Genomic DNA, 19,130 nt, shown 5'->3' with positions numbered 1-19,130 from the left:
ATGTGACGCCACTGAAAAGACATAAAGCTGCAATACAATTCAGTTGCAATGGAACATGGAACTAGGGTATGAAAGGCATATATAAAAAGAAGAGAACAAAAAGGATAGATAAAAAAATAGCAGCAAAGAGACCAGGAGTCAAATAAATGAAAGCTTAGCAATCAACAAGAGGAAAAAACACACTAGAAACCCATCAAAGCAAGAAAGCTTTTGCTCACTATAGCAGAATCTGCCTTCCCTCTAAAGGACATTCCAGAAAGGCTTTCTCTGTTCACTTAACAATTTACAAGAAGACTGAGTTGTGAAATTGCAATTTTTGAAAGTGTCTCAGTTGAACTAGAGGATGATTTGAACCAGGTTAATCCTCTGGCTGTTAAACTATCCTGATTCTAAACTATTGAGATTCTTCATTATATTTATTGTCTCCATAATCTTGCTGGGTTTTCTACTGGTAATCCTTGACTTACAAGAGTTAATTTAGTGACCATTAGAAGTTACAATGGCACTGAAAGAAGTAACTTACAACTGTTTTTTACACTGTACAACCATTGCAACATTCCCCATGGCCACGTGATCAAAAGTCAGACACTTAGCAACTAAATCATATTTATGATGGCTCTGCAGTGTCCCCAGGTCATGTGATCCCCTTTTGTGACCTTATGACAAGGAAAGTCAATGGGGAAGCAGATTCACTTAACAACTGTGTTACTAACTTAACATCTGTGGCAAGAAATGTTGTAAATTGGGATAAAACTCACTTAACAACCATCTTGCTTAATAATGTAAATTTTGGGCTTACCTGTGGTTGTAAGTCAAGGACTACTTGTACTGTACAGTAATGCTGGTTCCAGTTTTGAGAGATTCCCTGCCTGATGCCCTGTTATTGGACAATATTTTTTTTAATCACTAAATGCTGATGAGGACAATTAGCCATATTCTGATTAGTGCCAGCAAATGGGGTCTAGTCACTCTATTAACATGTATCCAATGCATTCCTGTTTTAGGCACCTTGGGAAATGAGCATAGAAGTGCTGGAAACACCATTTAATTACAAGATGAGGCCCAGGTTAGGCACTGTTAGGCTAGCCAAGATATGATTGGCCTGAGTTATCCAAAGTGCTGACTAAGTGCTTCATGCTCATTCTGAAAACATCTGGAGCATCTGCTGGTGTACATTTTCTACCCTCCACTTCAAGAAAGGGTAACTACTTCCTTGTCTCTTTTTGCCTTATGAAATTATTCCTACTGGCAGCAAATAGTTTGCAAGCAGAAAACAGCATGTATGTTTCTCAGACCCCCACAAGAGAATGGAGATACAGAGCTTAGACAATCTACAATGCCTTCATACTTTGCAATATACTGAATACTATTTTGGGTTTGTAGATGAAAATATTGGCTTTCAATCCCTATTTAGATGACGCCACATTACAGACAAACAAAGCCTTCTTTATATGAGGAAAGGGAGAATTAAAGGAAAAATGAGAATACTTTGGAGACAGAGGATTTAAAGATGTTTCATTCTTATCAACATTTTAACTGGAATGAATAAAAAGAAATGTCCACTACAATTTTATAAATGAGGTCAATTTATTACAATAAGACCAGCAAATAGCATATGGCAATTCAAGGCTCAAGAACATTGGTACATTCTGGATTCTGGACTCTCCATTTTGAGCAGCTAGGATTTCAATTCTATTTAATTTCCCATAGGGGTACTGAGTAATAGCATATGTGGTACTCCACTGCATTGGGAGAAAATAAAAAGGCAGCCTCCCAACATCCTGGAAATATTGCTGTCATTACCACTGCCAGGTAGGTCTTGGGACTCTTTCATATATGGACCAGGTCAAGAAAAGTAGTAGCACCTATCAAAATATGGCTATTTCAAAAAGCTAAGCAGGATCACATCTGCCTAGTACTTAACAGACTGACAGAATAACAAAGTTGGAAGGAATCTTACAGGTGTTCTAGCCCAATCCCCTGCTCAGGCAGGAAGCATTATACATTTCAGACAAAAGGTTGTCCAATCTCTTCTTAAAAACCTCCAGTGTTGGAGCACACTCAACTTCTGGAAGCAAGTTGATTAATTATTCTGTCAGGAAATTCCCCCTTAGTTCTTGGTTGCTTTTTTCCTTGATTAGTTTCCATCCATTGCTTCTTGTGCTTGACATCTCTTCTTTGTGGCATCCTCTCAAATATTGCAATGTTGCTATCGTGTCACCCCTTATTTTCAGTAAACTAGACATACCCAATTCATGCAACCATTCTTCATGTGTTTAGCCTCTAGTCCCCTAATCATCTTTGTTGCTTTTCTCTTTCTAGAATCTTCTAGAGTCTAGAGATTTCTGCTTAAAAGGATTCTGAGATGGGAAAGCACAGAAAATCTGTGTTACAAAACATCCTGGAATCAACAATGTCGTGTGTGTGTGTGTGTGTGTGTGTGTGTGTGTATGTGTGTGTGTATACATACACGGAACTGAATCCTTCTGAAATCGATGGGACTCACGTACCAGCAGACTTCATTAGTCTCAAGACAGACCTTGTGAGCAATCTGCCAAGCACTGACTATTTCTCCTGGGTAATAGAATCAAAATGACCTTTGTAACTTGGTGTGCTTTCCACCTGCTATGAATTATGAACCGCTCTTCACTGGGAAGATATTTCGTACATACATTACCAGCTCTCCACAAACCACAAAATTCTCTTCCAGAAAAAAGAGGTTATTCCCAATGGTCTATTGAGGATTCCCCATGTCAGGCACAGCTACATTATCGTCTTTAGTGAGCTGAGAGGAATTACTTTCAGGATGTTCCAGGTCATTACATCCAGTCATCAGCAGCTATTTTCCAACTGCAGTAACCTTTGTAATAAAGGTGTTGTATGTCTTGTTACTATTGATTCCACATTTGCCGTTGCACACTACTCATGTAAACATGTGTAAAGCCAGATAGAAAACTGTTAAAACAGCAACCAATTTAGCAACCGGAAGAATGTAGAATAAAATAGAATAGAGGTGGAAGGGACCTTGGAGATCTTCTAGTCCAGCCCCCTGCTCAAGCAGGAGAACCTATACCATCTCAAATAGATGATTGTCTAATCTCTTCTTAAAAACCTCCAGTGATGAAGTGTCCACGATTTCTGGAGGGAAGCTCTTCCACTGGTTGATTGTCCTCACTGTCAGGAAGTTTCTCCTTAATTCCAGGTTGCTTCTCTCTTTGATCAGTTTCCAACCATTATTTCTCATGCTTTCCTTTGGTGTTCTGGTGAACAAAGTGACCCCCTCTTCCTTGTGGCAGCCCCTCAGATACTGGGATACTGCTATCATGTCTCCCCTATTTCTTCTTTTCTTTACACTAGCCAAACCCATGTAGATAAAACCTTTTAATGCAATAAGTGCAAATATGTCTGAACTCAGTCCAATGTATAAGCAAGGTGGTCATTTGTATCTGCTGTTGAAGCTCTGAGATATCCATCTTGAAAGTTACAAATGGTCTGGCCAGCCAAACCAATTGTCTTGTAAGCAGCTGTTGTATTAAAAAGATGTAATTTAAGTGAAATGGCCTGAACCTAGGACTGGAGATGTATAGATAGAATAGATCCAAAGTTAGCTAACTGTGCAGCACTGAAATCAATGGCTTATATTTGTTGAAACTTTGAAAGAATAGGCAGAACAATTTTAACTCTAGATCAGGGTGCCCTGATCTTGGGATGTTCAAGTCTGTTCAGAACCCTGGTGGACAGAGCAAATTTAAAGATAGAGAAATAGTTGCTAAGTTGTGCCTAACTATTCACAACCACATGGACCACAGCACACACACACACCGCCCTCCACTGTCTCTCAGAATTTCCTCAAATTCATTTTCATTCTGTCTAACACTATCTAACATCTCATCCTCTGCCGTCCCCTTCTCCTTTTGCCTTCAATCTTTCCTAAAATCATGGTCTTTTCCAATGAGTGCCATCTTCTCCATTGGTGACCACTTGAGCTTCAGACAGATTTTTAGCTTCCCTCTTTAAGTTAAGACACAGAGATATGTAGGGCTTAAATAGTGTTGAATCTTAAGCCCCTCCCACTTTGCCTCAATATAGGACTCCTAGGTCAAGACTTCCCATATTTGGAAAACATCATCTAAGTAGACAACCAGGATCTAGTTCCAAAATTATAACTTTTAGCCTTAGAGGAGGGAAATGTGCAGACTATTATATTTCCTTGGAATTGCATAGGGAATTTGATTTTTTTTACTTAGCACAAGGCCAAAAATTTACTTCTTTCAGGCTGAACATACACTTCTTTGGTATCTGAGTGGCTTGATGGCAGAAGGCAGGGAAGCAAAACCATGAGGCTACCTTTTATCTTGAGGACACTTCCATGGCTTGGGGTACAATATGTCTCATGCACTAGTTTTCATCAAATGTCCTGACTTACCTACCCTTTCCTGCATTATCTGTTCCAATCCACAGATTAATTATTTTTGCAGACCTTTTCAAAAAAAGTAAAAAAAAACGTTGCCTTGCATGAAACAAATTTAATAAAGAAAGAAAGAAAAGAAGAGCTCACAAACAAAAAAAGTAGGGACACTGCAACCTTAGTAGTACCTTCTCTTTCTCCCCAATTACTCTAAGCACTTAATTTACTCAGATCAATTTCTGTCCGAGGTTGATGGGAAACCGCTTTTGGGCTTGCCTTTACAATGTTTCCTTTGTCTCCTGAAGATCAATCTGGTGCCATTGGCATTTTTCTTGTCATTACTTCATACTTAATGACCCCTTTTATTCATGCAGGACACTCTGATAGGCAGGGACAGCATCTTTGGGCTTAGATCCATTCTGATTTATTTTAATAACAATGAGCCCTTAGGCTTTGCTTTCTTCCTTAAAGCCAACATTTATTTTGGATCTTGTTTCCTGCTTGCTTTCTGAAACATGGAGATTGGCTGAAATTTCTGTTGTGTTTTCTCGTACGTGCATCCTCAATGTCAGAAAGAATCTGTAGACAAAATACACACACACACACACACACACACACACACACTTACATCCTTTTCTATCTCTCTTCTCCCTAGAAGATATTTCAAAGCAGTAACTTCAAAGACTAGAAATGCTGAAAGTTATTTTACTCAGCTATAAGTAATGCAAAATGTGAAGACACAAATTAATGCACTTGGGTTTATTACAGTTTCTTATTTTGCAAAAAGCTGGGGGAATATTCCATATTTATCTCCAGACAGTATTTGACCACATACTGTGGTATTGATGGCAGTATCCATACCATTCTGTTTTAATTTCTTTTAAAGTAATATCTAAAATCAAAAAATTTGCCTTGTAAATACAGGGGACTCCTCCTTTTAGCGATACTTATGATTATTCATGTTTCCTTCTCCATATTACCCCATCATTGTTTTTTGATTTAGTTATTTATGCAAGAATATGAGAACATTATGAATTTGACTTAAAAAGCTTCTATAAATTTACCATTCTGCTGCTTTGGATAGATTGGTAGAGCCTATAAAAAGTTAAGTTAGAGTGAAATCTGGAATGCAAATAGTTTTGTATTTCTAAACTTCACAATATCACAACAGTTTAGCCAGTTGTAATACACTGAAGTAGAATCTGTCTAAGAATGAATGGATTATAATAGATGAAAACTAGCAAATAATTGTTAGGCTGCAGTCTTCTCTTGATTAAGCTTTGTTCTGTGCCTGCTCATGCTACTGAATAGCCCAAAAAATAATGAGGCATAACATATATAGTTATACAACTCATCATAGAATTATCTTTGGAATAAGAATGTTATGCAAAGTGTGGGAAAAGTGGAAGAAATAAAAGATTTGAGGTAAGACAGAGAATAGGAAACATCTAAATCTGAGTTTACACCAAAACTATATCTTTCTGTGCCTTAAATTGATTGTTCATTTTTGGCTTAAAGGAACCTAGAGTCTGTGAGAACACTTTGAAACCTCTTGTTGGAGGCATACAGGTAAATGCATTTGGCTTGGAAGGTAGTCCTTAGTTTAGAGAACTTCACTACCATAAAATCGTATAAATGCTTGGGATAAACTTGACTTTGTTTTTTGCATATAGTGGCTGAAACTGATTGGCGCTATCCTAAGCATTAACAGGGAATGCTGCATGTTGCATGGGTGCAACAGGGGTACCCGTTTCCCATCGTCTGAGCTTGCCCCATCAGTTCTACCAATTCTAGCAGGGACGGTGTGTTCTAGTTGTGGGATTCAGCTGGTTTGCATCACTTCAGCAGAACCAGTAGCTAATTTTTTTGTTGTCCAGGCCCAGAATGGACTTCCAGAAGCGGCATCCACACTGAGAACTGGTTGATCACATATTTGAATCACACCACTGGTGTGCTCCAATATCACCTAGAGTCATACCCTGACCTTTTAGTCATTGGTAAAAATTGGACTCGCTGTCCTTGAGGCTTTTAGGGTGGCTGGTTCAGCAAGATTTGTAGGTTAATGCTGTTTTTTATGAATTGGAATTATATTTGTGACCTTGGGCCTTATGGCTGCTAAATTGTTTTTAACTCATGTACACCCTTTTTTCTTAGAAGGGGAGCCACACAATTCGTTTGAATAAATAAATAAATAAATAAATGACTAAGCCTGAAGCTTACTTATTGGAATGTATTATGTGATAAATGTATAATAAGTAAAAATACATTAGTAAGCACAATGGCTAATTATGGTAGTAGCGCACACAGTGAAATCTGATTCAATGGACTTTGGGTGCAATAGACCGTATTTTATAAACATCCCCTTCCTCAAAATAACATGTCCCTTCCATTCAAAGAAATCTGGACAAGGCACTTCATTTTATGCTAATTTGGTCTTAATTTTATGACATCTGTTGCAATTATCATAATTTGTATGATGTTCTCATTATGCAAATGAGGCAAATCGCATAATTTATATAATGGCATCATTATAGAAATCATCATGATGATATACTTTCATATATAACAAACATTTGGGATTAACAGAACTTCCTCCCCTTGCAGATTGTCTGTTAGAATATATTCTCAGCGTCTTGAGACTCCGTAAGTTCAGCTTTCACCTGATTCTGTGTGCAAGTTCAATTCTCTGCAACTGATATATTTTTGTACCCAAAGAAAAAACATGTAAACATTTAAACATGTTAGCATTACAATTCTTTGTGAGTCCTGGTAATTTAGGTGTGACAGAAACATCCATGCATTTTACTTCACTGCTGTGAAACTCAAAATACAAGCATGTTTTGCCCAGTGATTTTACATGTGTATCATGCAGACAGTGAGGAAGTAGAGATGAAAAATGTAAAGTACCAAATGAGCATGAGAAGCTAAATATTCTTCCTTCAATCTCTCTCTTTCTCTCTTTTTATTTCCAGCTACCCTTGTACAGCATTAGAGCTAAGAGATAGGAGGAAATAGGCAGATTAGAGATGAAGAACAGGTCAAAAGTTTTTCAATTCCCTCTAACTAACAGCATCCCTTTTGTTGCAATTATATTAACTCCTTGTTCCTCATTTTTATTTGTCACAGGAGTCGTTAAAGCTAAGCAAATGAGAGTGTTTAGTGATCATGTAGGATTCAGTAAAGGTAAACAGGAAATTGATGGAAACTATTCACAGATATAGTCTACCAGGAGCATCAAATGTTATAATGTACCTTGATGTATAACATCAAGCAAACATAAAGCAGAAAACAATATCCTAATCAAGGAGAAATGGATTCCCACCAATACTGACAGGACAAGCTACTATATATAAACAGGGAGCAAACTGCAGATTTGCTTGCACTGATAACGTTACCTAATTCTGCAATGAAATGTAGCAATAATCAAAATCAGAGAGTACCAAAGATTTCACATGCATATAGTTAATGCAGAGTTATCACCTTGACAAATATAAAGTTAGCACCTTCAAATACAAGCTGCTACTTGGAGATCAACTTGAGTAAATAAACTAAAATATGAAAGAATACAGTAACCAACATTTATTTACATAGGCCAGGATAGATTGGAACAATGCAACTAAACCTCATATCTACTATAGATTTCCTACTGGCATCTGATGGGCCAGGTGTCCCCAAGGTGTGGGAACAGCACCTTGACTAGTTTGGTTTTGAGTCTGACTTCACATCATTTTTATTATAACCTTTTAGTCAAATGTATATTTTTTCACATAGCTCAATTTTCAATCCTTCAACATCAAAGAACTGAAGGTGCATGGTCTCCCAGAAGATGGCAGCCATCACATTTATTTAGAGACATCCTAGTGAATGCATTGTGGCTTTTCAGACGTTATTGAACTATACCTAAGTATCCTAAGAACTATGATCAATGTTGATGGCAGTTCAGTGGCAAAGTTGGGCATTCTGGCTTAACAGCATCTTGAAGACCATAGTTTATTTAATGAGGGATACACTATTTTTGGAAACACGCAGAAGAGAACTTCATCCTGCAATGGCTAGACCAGGGGTAGGCAACCTCGGCTCTTTTATGACTCATGGACTTCAACTCCCAGAATTCCTGAGTCAGCTATGCTGGGAGTTGAGGTCCATGAGTCATAAAAGAGCCGAGGTTGCCTACCCCTGGGCTAGACAATGGCTTAGAATGATGGTGACACTGTATTTTATGTCAAACACAATTCCCTATTCCTTTTTATTTATTAAAAAAGCTGCAGAACTGTGTCTAAGTGGATCATTTAGGTTGATTTTTTTTCATTATTCATTGAAGTTCCTTTCTCCAAGAGGCGATTTTTTCCCCTTCCTAAAATCTCCATATTCCCTACTGTGTAGAAAGTAGAAGGATGAAGAACTAAGCCCCTTCTCTTGCCATAAACATCTGCGTTGGAGAGTCAAATGGCTGCTTTTTAAAAAGTAAAAAGTCAGATTCAAAAAGGCCTTTAATGTAACCTGCAGTTTGATCTTCTTTCTGGTTGACTATCAGTATCATTGACAAGCATATTAAAAAAGTATCTTCAAAGAACCAAACATGTCAGCTTGTGGAAACAGTCTGCAATTAAAAGGCCCTTTACTGATCGATGAGCAAGACAATAAAAAGCCAAAGAGACACTGGAATATCTGACCACTTCTATGATCTCAAACAACCTGTTCTTAATTCATTCTCTTTTCTTCCGTTCTCTTTTTTCCTATGGAAAAAGGTGCAATTCTCACCACAAGAGGGAGTCAGAACTCACGCAGTAGTCCATGTTTATCTGCTGTTCTGCATTCAGGGGATAAAAAGTGATTGTAATGAATTTAAACCTTCTTAGATGTAGAAGTGAACATTAGCCACAAATGGATAAAGAATGCCATTTTGGAAATTTCCAAAGGGATACAGACAGGAAGTGGCAGCTTTAATGAGCATCTTCACATTTTGAAACATGGGCCTTGCTTTCATTCAGAGCTGCACAAAAATAGTATCTGATGGATGTGAAAATGGCTGCTTTTAAAGCCATCTTTATGAGCTGATGACTCTAGACTGAGACGATAAGTTTTCTTTTAATAAAATGTTGCTCTTTTGCTCACAATGTAATGTTCCCAAACAAGCCCCTCTTGTAATAATTCAGTAGGTGGAGCAACTCTCACTACTGATTCTCCATAAAAGTTGCTGTAAATTAGTAAATGACTTAGTTATTTGAATCAGTATTTTGAGCCATACTCGGTCGGACTGTCTTCATAGTCTGAAAAAACCCCTCCCTTTTTAATCAGTGTTTGAAATTCCAGAAACAAATACTTTTGAGATACACAGAACTCTTTTTTGAATGAAACATGTCCTGCACATGCACATAATGTTTTTTAAAATGAAAATCAGTGGTGGGCCTGCTCATATATCAAGCAATGTCCCTTGACTTTTCAAATGAAGAAGCAGGAAATTAATGGAGACACTATAGCTATGATCTAGCCAAGGTTATTTTTTTCCTCCCCATTTATTTCAAGGGCAGATTTATAATACAACTCTTATGTATTTTCAATCATAGGTATAGTGCCTGTTCTAAGATATTTTTCATATCACTGTGTCTCGAAACTTCTCAAACTGAAACCAGTGGCATTTACTGTACTAAGTTGGTTGCCAATATAATTGCAGTTAATTTTACTAACATATGTACTGTATGTGTGTATTTGTATGAAATAGATATATTTCTATCCAAGCACTATTAGCAAAATATAACCTGGTTATTACTTTCAAAGAATGCATATATGTTTGGGGAAATTTTTAATTTTTTTGAAATTTGATTTTTTTCCTAATAAACAGCTGCTGCTGTTTTAAACTAGCATCATTCACTTTTAAATTAATTTTTTTGCATTTCATTATTCTCATTGTTAGCTGTCTTGAGCATCATTTTTGGCAGGAAGATGGGATATAAATCCAAATAATAATAAAAACATCAGTAATACTACAAATCATATTTTCAAATACTTTATTAAAGAAGCAAAGTATTTATAAAGCTTTCTTTTTTAAAATAGAGGGGTTCAGTTCAAGAAGGCTAATTTTAAACAGAGGTTTCTGAGTTAAAAACATATAATGAGGTAATTATTATTGCCTTTACCTTCTGTATTTAATTTCCTTTCGATCTCATTGTTTACAGTTGCCTGTTTCTATCAGGAAGGCACCAAATTCTGATAGTATATCTTTTTATGTTTCTGAAAAAGTGGATTAGTTTATGGAAGCAAATATCAAAATGTTTGTGTGGTTTTGTATTGCTATTAAGCATTTTTGTTGTTTTTGGTTTTTCTTTACCATTGTGTGATTCTTTTCATGTTCTCATAGCATCATCTGCCATCATTTGTTATTATGCTGAACTATTTGCTAATACTTGCTTGTTTGTCTTCCACAACATGAAAATATTTCAGCAAGTGCCTTGGAATGGCAGCACAATAACTCAGTGGTTAAGACAGCTAGAAAGCTGACAGCTTAGGATCGAGACACAAGAATCACACTATTGGGGTGTTTGTTTTCACCTAGCTCCTGCCCATCTAGCAGCCTGAAAGCATGTAAATGCGAGTAGATAAATAGGTACCACTTTGACAGGGAGGAAATAGTGCTCCATGATGTTTGCTAGCCACATGACCACGGAAACATCTTCGGACAGCGTTGGATTAATGGTCTTGAAATGGAGATGAGTGGCACCCCGTATATTCAGCAATGACTAGTGGAGTAAAATCCTTTCTTTTCTTGTTCCTTGGAAAGCAAATTAGATCTGGGTGAATTTGCCCATTTTAGCTTCTCCCAGCCTTTTTTTTCAATTTTCATTTTATACTGTCTCTATGCCAATTGTGATTTTCTTTTAAAAGTATGAAGGAAAATTCGTATGCATTTGTATACATACTTTTGGTAATATACACCTTTTTGAATACAGTTTTCCTAACACACGTACCTTTCCAAATAACTTTCTCTCTTTAAATTCATTTCTGTAAGTGGTTTTCATAATATATGCACTGTGCACATGTTATTCCTCCTCATGTATGGAGTTCTATACTGTTTTTGATAGAACTATATCACATAATTTGAAAAAGGAGAGAATATTATATGGAGCCATAAATAGGTGCTGAGCAGTGTTCAGAATATGGAAATGAAGTAGGACAATAAATCGAAGATATTTGTCCTTCATTCCTAAGGGAGATTTTCTTGCCTGCTTAGCATCATAACAATGGAGACATGAATAAAGTAGCTACACCTTTATTAATATTTACCAGTTGTGAGCTTCAGTAACATCATAGAGGAAGGGAGTTGTCATGTACCTGCCTTGCACATTTCCTGTTTCCAGAAAACCTGTAGGACAGACAGGAAAAAGTTTCTCCATCCCTGCAGTTGCAGTCACAGTAATGGTGCATTTGTCACCAACGGTGTCTGTTATCCTTTTCTGAATGGCCAAAGAACCCAGCAAGGGCAACAATGACTGCAGAGAGGAACAGCTGGCTTTCTAATCATTGCTGCTGATGATATAGGCTTTGCTTGTGGGAACATGACATTGATGCTGGGAAACAGCTTTGCTTCTGTGGGTGTTAAATGACTGCCCGGTTGCCTACAGAGAGATGACAGACAGTGATGAAAATTTGATGGCAGTTGCAATGGAACGCTCCTATGACTAAATGCTTAATAGGGATTGGGAAAGGAGGAACAATGGTGCTCTTTCTGTTCCCCAGGACTTTGCCCCCTTGGAAATACTTCATTCATAATCTCCCCAGAATCTCTGCCTGAATCTCTAATAGTTGGGGGGGGAAAAAGAATACGAACATGCTGATGAAACTCAGCCATCCAGTAGAGAATACCGCTGCTACTATTTATTGTGCTTCTTCAGCCATTCTTTGACCCTGCAAGGAACAAGTATGTCATGAGCATTTTCCTGCGGTAATAATAAGTGAAGCATATTCTTAAGTTCCAAAAACAAAACTTGACCTACCTTTATTTGGAGTTTGTGCTCAAAGGATATCCTTTCGTGCATAGGACAGATTTATTTTAATGTCCTTTGTCTGGGGCATACTTCTGCAATCTGTTAAATAATGGGAGACTGTGAAATCAATATAATCCCCCGCCCCCCATATTTCCAGGAAAGGGAAATTCTGTAACTTTGAGATTATGAGCACTCTCCATTATTCCCTGTGTTTGCCAGGAAACCTCGTTGGAAGTAATTCCAATTTATATTTCGAGGGATGCTCACTTTCCTTTCAGACCGATCTCTTCTTTGCTTACCTGGTTGAGATGACTTTGTGTTTGCAGACTCAATTAAGCAATAGTGTTAAGATTTATCGAGCATGTGAGATCAAAGTATCTCTAAAGTCTATGGGAAAATGGTGCTCTTTTCCAATCTACTGTACATACATTTATAATGACCACTTGATTATTAAAACATATTCCCTTTATGTTAATTTCTATTATTCTACATTCTATGTTCTATAGCTGAGTGCTTCATTACTGAACATACAATCATCAAATCCCCACTTGTTAGGACAGTGGAATATAGCCCATACTCAGCCTCTTCAAAGTGAGATCTTCTCTCATAACCTGAATTTATATACTTCTGGTAGTGAGCTTTGTTCAGCTGCGGCAAATCAAGTATCCTTTGAGTCAGGTTCAGCTCCTGGTGACTTAATGGATACATTCATGGAGTTTTCTTGAAAACAATATAAAAATGATTTGCTGGATTATTGGAAGAATTCTAAAATGCAAGGGAAAAATTATTTTCAGGGTTTTGGTTATACTTAGGATTGGAGTTTTCCTTAACTCATGCCAACTCTTACTTGTGCCTATTTTTCCATCTATATAATGTAAAAGCTTCATTATAGGTTAACCCTAACCTCTACAATGCCTAGGTTTAATTTCTTTCCTCTTCTAATATTTCATAATTCCTCTTCTAATATTTCATAATTCCATTTTGCTTTTCCTGGCTTGTACTTTCAGTATTCCACTATTGGAGAAGTATGTGGCACTGACAGGTTCTACTGATGCAAAATTTCCACTAATATACTGCTTGTCTTAGTGTCTTTACTGGAGACGCTGACGGTTGCTCAAGGTGTTTCTTCAGAGTGTTCTAAGAAAGTTCTGTTTTCCACTGGTTATCTGGAGCCTCATTTCTTTCCCACAGCTCACCTGAATCTCTACAGATAAAAATAATTTGTTTCCCTAATACTTTCATTCTCACCTTCCATAACTTGAGATGACTTTGTCTGTTTTGCAAGCCAACTAGAAAAAAATGCTTGTGTGTCATTGAGAAATACTAAAATTCCAGACAATTCCAGTACTTCTTCAGTGAAGGAAGTTAAGGTTACTGGAGTTAAGCCAATCGCTTCTTTACTAATGTTCAGGAAGGGGTTCAAAATATATTCTTCACCTATCAGCAAATCACTACTTTTGATCTAAATGTTTTATTGTAATAAGTGGGGAGAGATATATATACTATATATACTTGCAGATAAACCCATCTGCTGATAAGCTGACTCTCAAGTACCATGAAAAAGGCTTCACCCACTGATAAACCAAGCTCAACATTTCCATATGTTTTAATTTTCACAATTGACTTATCTGCGGGTAGTGTATTTTTTAAATGGTATTTTGGATAAAAAAATCAAGGGTTTGTTTATCACTTTAAAAGCTGAGGAAAAGACTACTATATAGATTTGTGCTTCCACAGAAAGTTAAACCCAATTTTGGGGGTGCTTTGGCAGCTAAAATTCTTGGTTTATCCACCAGTATGTAGGGTAACTTTTTCTGATTCCCATGGAATGAACAATTTCACCAAACATATCTCCCAGCTACGTTGGGTCAATCCGGAGATTGATTAATCTTTTAGTTTTGGTTTCTGACAGCTTCTTATTTTTCCAGGCTTCATTTGTTTCTTCCATTTCCACACCAGTTTGAAACATTAAGACATAATTTGTATGAAAATTCATACTTTTTTTTCTGCTCACTGTTTGTAATGTACAGATTTCTGTACTATATGTGTTATTTCCATTTAAGAAAATGCATTTTGTATATTTTCATTAATCAATGAAGGTCTGATTTTGAGAACGGCTTTGCAAAATTTGGAGAATGGTGAATCTGGAAATATAATAGAGGCTTGAGTATAGGTTCAAAAAGGGTGGAATTTACAGTAGTACAGTAGGTTTGCGTTGCAATGTGAATCAGCTGAATTTTTCCTTGTCTTAGACTCCAGCCAATATTTTTCTTTAGTTAAAATACCATATAATCTGATTCTTTAAATGCAGCCATTTGGGAATTCCTTTAATATATTTCTGAAATGGCATGTGGAGAAGAACTCGTGGTTGATATTTGCTGAAACTATCTTTAGGTAAAGTCTATTATAGTTTTGACCTATTACTGTTTTTATTCTCTTTTTGTGCATCTGTTCCATTGATGCACATAAACTGTTTAATTTGACCACTTGGTTCCACACATTTGTTCAATAAGCCTTAATTTTGTGGCCAGAAATGGGATAGAAAATGTCAAACTTTTTTTTTTAAATAGATACATTCACAACATGTAAATATGTAATGCTGAAATTTCCGTAATGCAATTTAACCCAGAATAATGTTCAAAGATGACTGTACTATAAAATAGCCCATCTAATTCAACAAACCGACTACTGTACAAGGCAAAAATGAAAGAAAATGCAAGCTAAGGTTAGTGGATTTGGCATGCAAAGTAAAATATTTTTTAAAAAACTCCACAAAAACTGTAATGAAAATTGTCAGTAGAGTTAAAATTGAAATATATTTTCCAACTACACATAGTTTACACATTGTGTAAACTAATAAATATGTAGCAAAACACCCCTTTTAGAGGATTTTCCTTCCAGGTATGGATCATAGATCTTATTTTGTGACCCTGAAATACCACATGAATACTTATTTCCTCTAATTTATGAGTAGTAAGGAAATTCTAACATAAATGGGAAAAATCTGAAAGCAGATATAGGTCTCAAGGGGAAACCTATGAAGGTGCTCTATTTTTTCCCAACTACCTTTTTCAAAAGCTTAGGAAAAGCAGAAGAAATTTAACTTGAATAGAGGAAGAGTCCAAGACAAAACAGCTACCAAGAAGGACAACACTGAAAGAAAATTCAGGTAACAAAATCAATCAATCAGTCAATGTAACCTCATCGCATCTTAGTTATTTTAGTTACTAACCAAAAACTAGCAACACTTTCATATTAGAGTACACAAAAATTGGATTGTTTTCTTGCTTCAGCACCCAAATACTCCACATGAACATATAATCGGCAAAACACCACCAGCTTTTTCCTTTATCTCAGTCATTTGATTGACAACATCTTTAATATTTGTGTGAAGTCTGAGGGTGAAATCTGGGATATAGACTCGTACATTTAAAAGAATGATGTCCTCTTTCTCTAGCTGCAACTTGATAGGGAGGGGGGAGATAAAAAGGATACCGCCCCAACATATCTTAGTTATGACATCTTTCTTAAGAGCAAATACTTTGATAATAAAAACAAGAATAGGGCTCTGCATTCTTTACTTATGGAAGTACTATTAATTTGCAGCTGAAATACTGACAGTCCTTCAAAGGTCTCTATGCTCAACTTTCCTTTTTAGAAATTAATTCGTCTGGTGGCTCTTAGTTATGCAAAAGGGGAAGAAAATGCCAACGTCTTTGCACATGGCTTCAGCAAGGAATGAGACACTGCTGAAGTACAGAACCCTCTGGGCGAGCGTTCTGATAAAGTCACAATTTATGGCTAGAACACAAGAAATCACATTAATTTTACAGAATCCCTTCAGCTCGGTGGTGGCTACCTCAGAGCTCTCACCTGTGGCAAATGATTACATTTGCTCCTGCTGGGAATGTGACTGGGCAGACGAATGTTAAAGAGGGCCTGCAGCGCAGCCTGTGCTGCTTGACCTTTAGCCAGCTTCTTGCTACGTCCCGAGCCTTCAAATGTTCTCCCATCCACTCTCACAGCCATCACAAAACTCTTGATATGCTGCTTCTCCACAGTCTCCGAAAGGCAGACGTACCTCAGTCCTGACCGCAGCTCATTGAGCAACACCACTGGGTTCTTTTCACTCTTGGCTGTGGACGCCATCTTGTCCTTGTTTTGTTTAGGGTGGCCCATGAAGTCCAACGTGTGGTAGAATAACTTCCCTTGACGGCAGGCCTTGGAAAGCCATTCATTATTAACCGGGCTACAGACTGAGAATTCCTTATTGTGTGCAGATGGTTCAAACTCCTTGAACAGAGTGTCTGGAAAGTCTTCCAGGTCTGATGTAAAGTCTGTAGAAGGGTTGAAACAATTTCCCATGGCAAAGTGAGCTTGAGATGCATTGGGAAACTGCACAAATGACTTGAGGGCTTGTTCAGCGGCTCTCATTTTAGCTTTCTTTTTTGTTGGACCAGTGCCTTCAAATGTATGTCCATTGACCTCCACGGCAACTGCAAATACTGGGGCGTGGACAGGACCTGTTTGGGAAATCATTTTATATTGTAAGCCAGGTTTAAGTTCATGCAGCTGAACCAGGGCATTCTTTGGTGTTACAGACCATGAGACCTTCTTGCAGATGAGCTGAAATTTGCAGAAATGTCCACTGTTGCCCTCTTCTAGAGGCCTTTTTCTTTTGACCCTGGAAGCTGCTACTCTTGATCTTTCATTAGAAGTAACTGAATGATCTTCTAAATTTCCAATGTTACGGTTCTCCTTTACTTCAGCACTGCTTATATCTGTTTGGAAAAAGAAAGCAAAAAAAAAAAAAGCCCACTAACATTACTGGAACTGATGCAAAATGTACACACAAAAGTTCAAATGTATTGGCATAAATCTTGATTGAGATTATTATTTTTTAATCAGTTTGGCAAAACCTAGTTATATGGATGAGAATATTTTTTCTTTCTTCAAATACGTGAATTATTGAGTGTTGTAATGAATGTTGTAAGGTTTACAACAGATAGCAGAAAGTAACTTTTACACACATAGCTAAATCATTACCCTACCACAAGACACAATAGTGACTGCTAATAAACATTGTTTTAAAGGGAGATTAAACTAATTTATAGAAAGTAAGCTTATTAATCAGTATAAGACAAGATAACCATATACTACAACCAGTACTTTTTTTGTAAAAGAAAAAGGTGCCAGAACTCACACATGTCATACAACCCGCCTTGCCTACCCTACAAGGTTCCATCCAAAAAAGGTGCTGGAACTCCGTTCTGAGCGTTCTATGAGAAAAAAAGCCCTGACTATAACTAGGATCAAGGTTACCATGAACATATATCTGAATACCATCTCCTGGGAAAATAGCTATATCTTGCTGCTCTACTTCCCACAGACATCTGGCTTAGCAATCCCATAAAACAGGATGTTGGACGACTATACAGTCATCTGCTTTAATCCAGTAATGCTCTTATAGTCAATGTCAATGAATGATTCCAGGAGATAATGAATGCTTGGGTGGGGGCATAATTCTACCTGCTCTGATTCAGCTGGAGATGGGCTCTCTTTAAAAGTAAGAACGCCTGATAACTTGATCATATTTTTACAATGATAATTTACATCTTTTCCTTCTTAAAGAAGTAGTTGAGATGGGCAGCAGCTGCTTGGAAGAATCCAGATTATCTTGTTTCTACTAGGAAATCAGATAATCTAGATTCTTTTCAATCAATACTCAGGCCTGTTCCTGGGACAGAAATGACATTAGTTGCTTGGGAGAATTACCACTAGGACCATGATCTGTGGAAGTGTGCTTCTCTTGGTCCTACTAAGCCCTTCAAAGCCATTCCATCCACTAAGCCTTTCAAAACCATTCCACCATGTTATCATTCTGGGTCATCAGCAAAGGTTGGGGCAGAGGCTTATGATATGGTTAGGCCTTCAGCAAGGGTTAAAGCAGGGTCTTGAAGTCAGTCTCACTCTATAGTAGAGGGTGAGATGCATTCAAGCCCTTATATTCTCCAATCCTTTGCAGATGTTCCAGAGGCTGCAGATGGCACGAAAGGTGGCAATATGATTAATGGTGGGACAATCCCACCATTTCAAAATAATATCCATTTTAAAGTTGTTACACTGGTTACCAGTAGGCTTCTAGGACCCATTCAAAGCCTAAGCTGTTGTCTAACATTCCACCCAGCTAGCATTAAGTCACATCAACTCTTCCCTTGCCATAAAAGAATCTGCCTTATCATCTGGAAGTGACACGCTAAGAATCCATCTCCATGCAAGGTAAAAGTTGGTAGGTTTTTGTACTGTTGCCTATGGTGTAAAATGATTTCCTTCTACCGATATGTGAAGTTCCAACTCTCTCTGCAATCTAAACCAAGTGAAAAGAGGCCTATTCCATTCAACCTTTGTTTTAGACTGATTAGGGCACCATGATAGCCGGGCATTTATAAATTATACTGTATTAGTTTAGTTTATGCTGCTTTACAGGAAATTTGGATTTGCTCTTCACCGCCTAAAGGCTTTCGAGATTTGTGCAGACTAGAAAAGCTTCAAGCAAGCAAGTGAGCAAATTGTACAGCAACTGTTTCCCTTTGTGGAGATAGAATATATTTTGTACATAGTCCTTGACTCACAACCAGAACTGGGTCAGGAACTTTTTTTTGCCACGGTTGTAAAGCCAATCATTGCAGTTGTTAAGCAAATCCAGTTTCCTCTATTGAATTGTTGGAAGCCTCCTGGGA

General features: G+C 37.3%; 1 protein-coding gene across 1 annotated transcript in view; it reads right to left on the bottom strand.

Moving 5' to 3' along the window:
- LOC308679042 (double-stranded RNA-specific editase B2-like) overlaps nt 1-19,130 on the bottom strand; it is a gene marked incomplete at both ends in the record, with an annotated part of 428,971 nt that overhangs the window by 58,503 nt on the left and 351,338 nt on the right. The window contains one exon of the mRNA XM_081346277.1: nt 16,264-17,171. Within this exon, the coding sequence (XP_081202403.1) occupies nt 16,264-17,171 (908 nt within the window). The remainder of the gene's footprint in view (nt 1-16,263; nt 17,172-19,130) is intronic.

This window comes from Vipera berus (assembly GCF_964194415.1).
Source record: "Vipera berus genome assembly, chromosome: Z".
NCBI classification, from domain to species: Eukaryota; Metazoa; Chordata; class Lepidosauria; order Squamata; family Viperidae; genus Vipera; species Vipera berus.
This window is presented reverse-complemented; position numbering and strand designations above follow the sequence as displayed.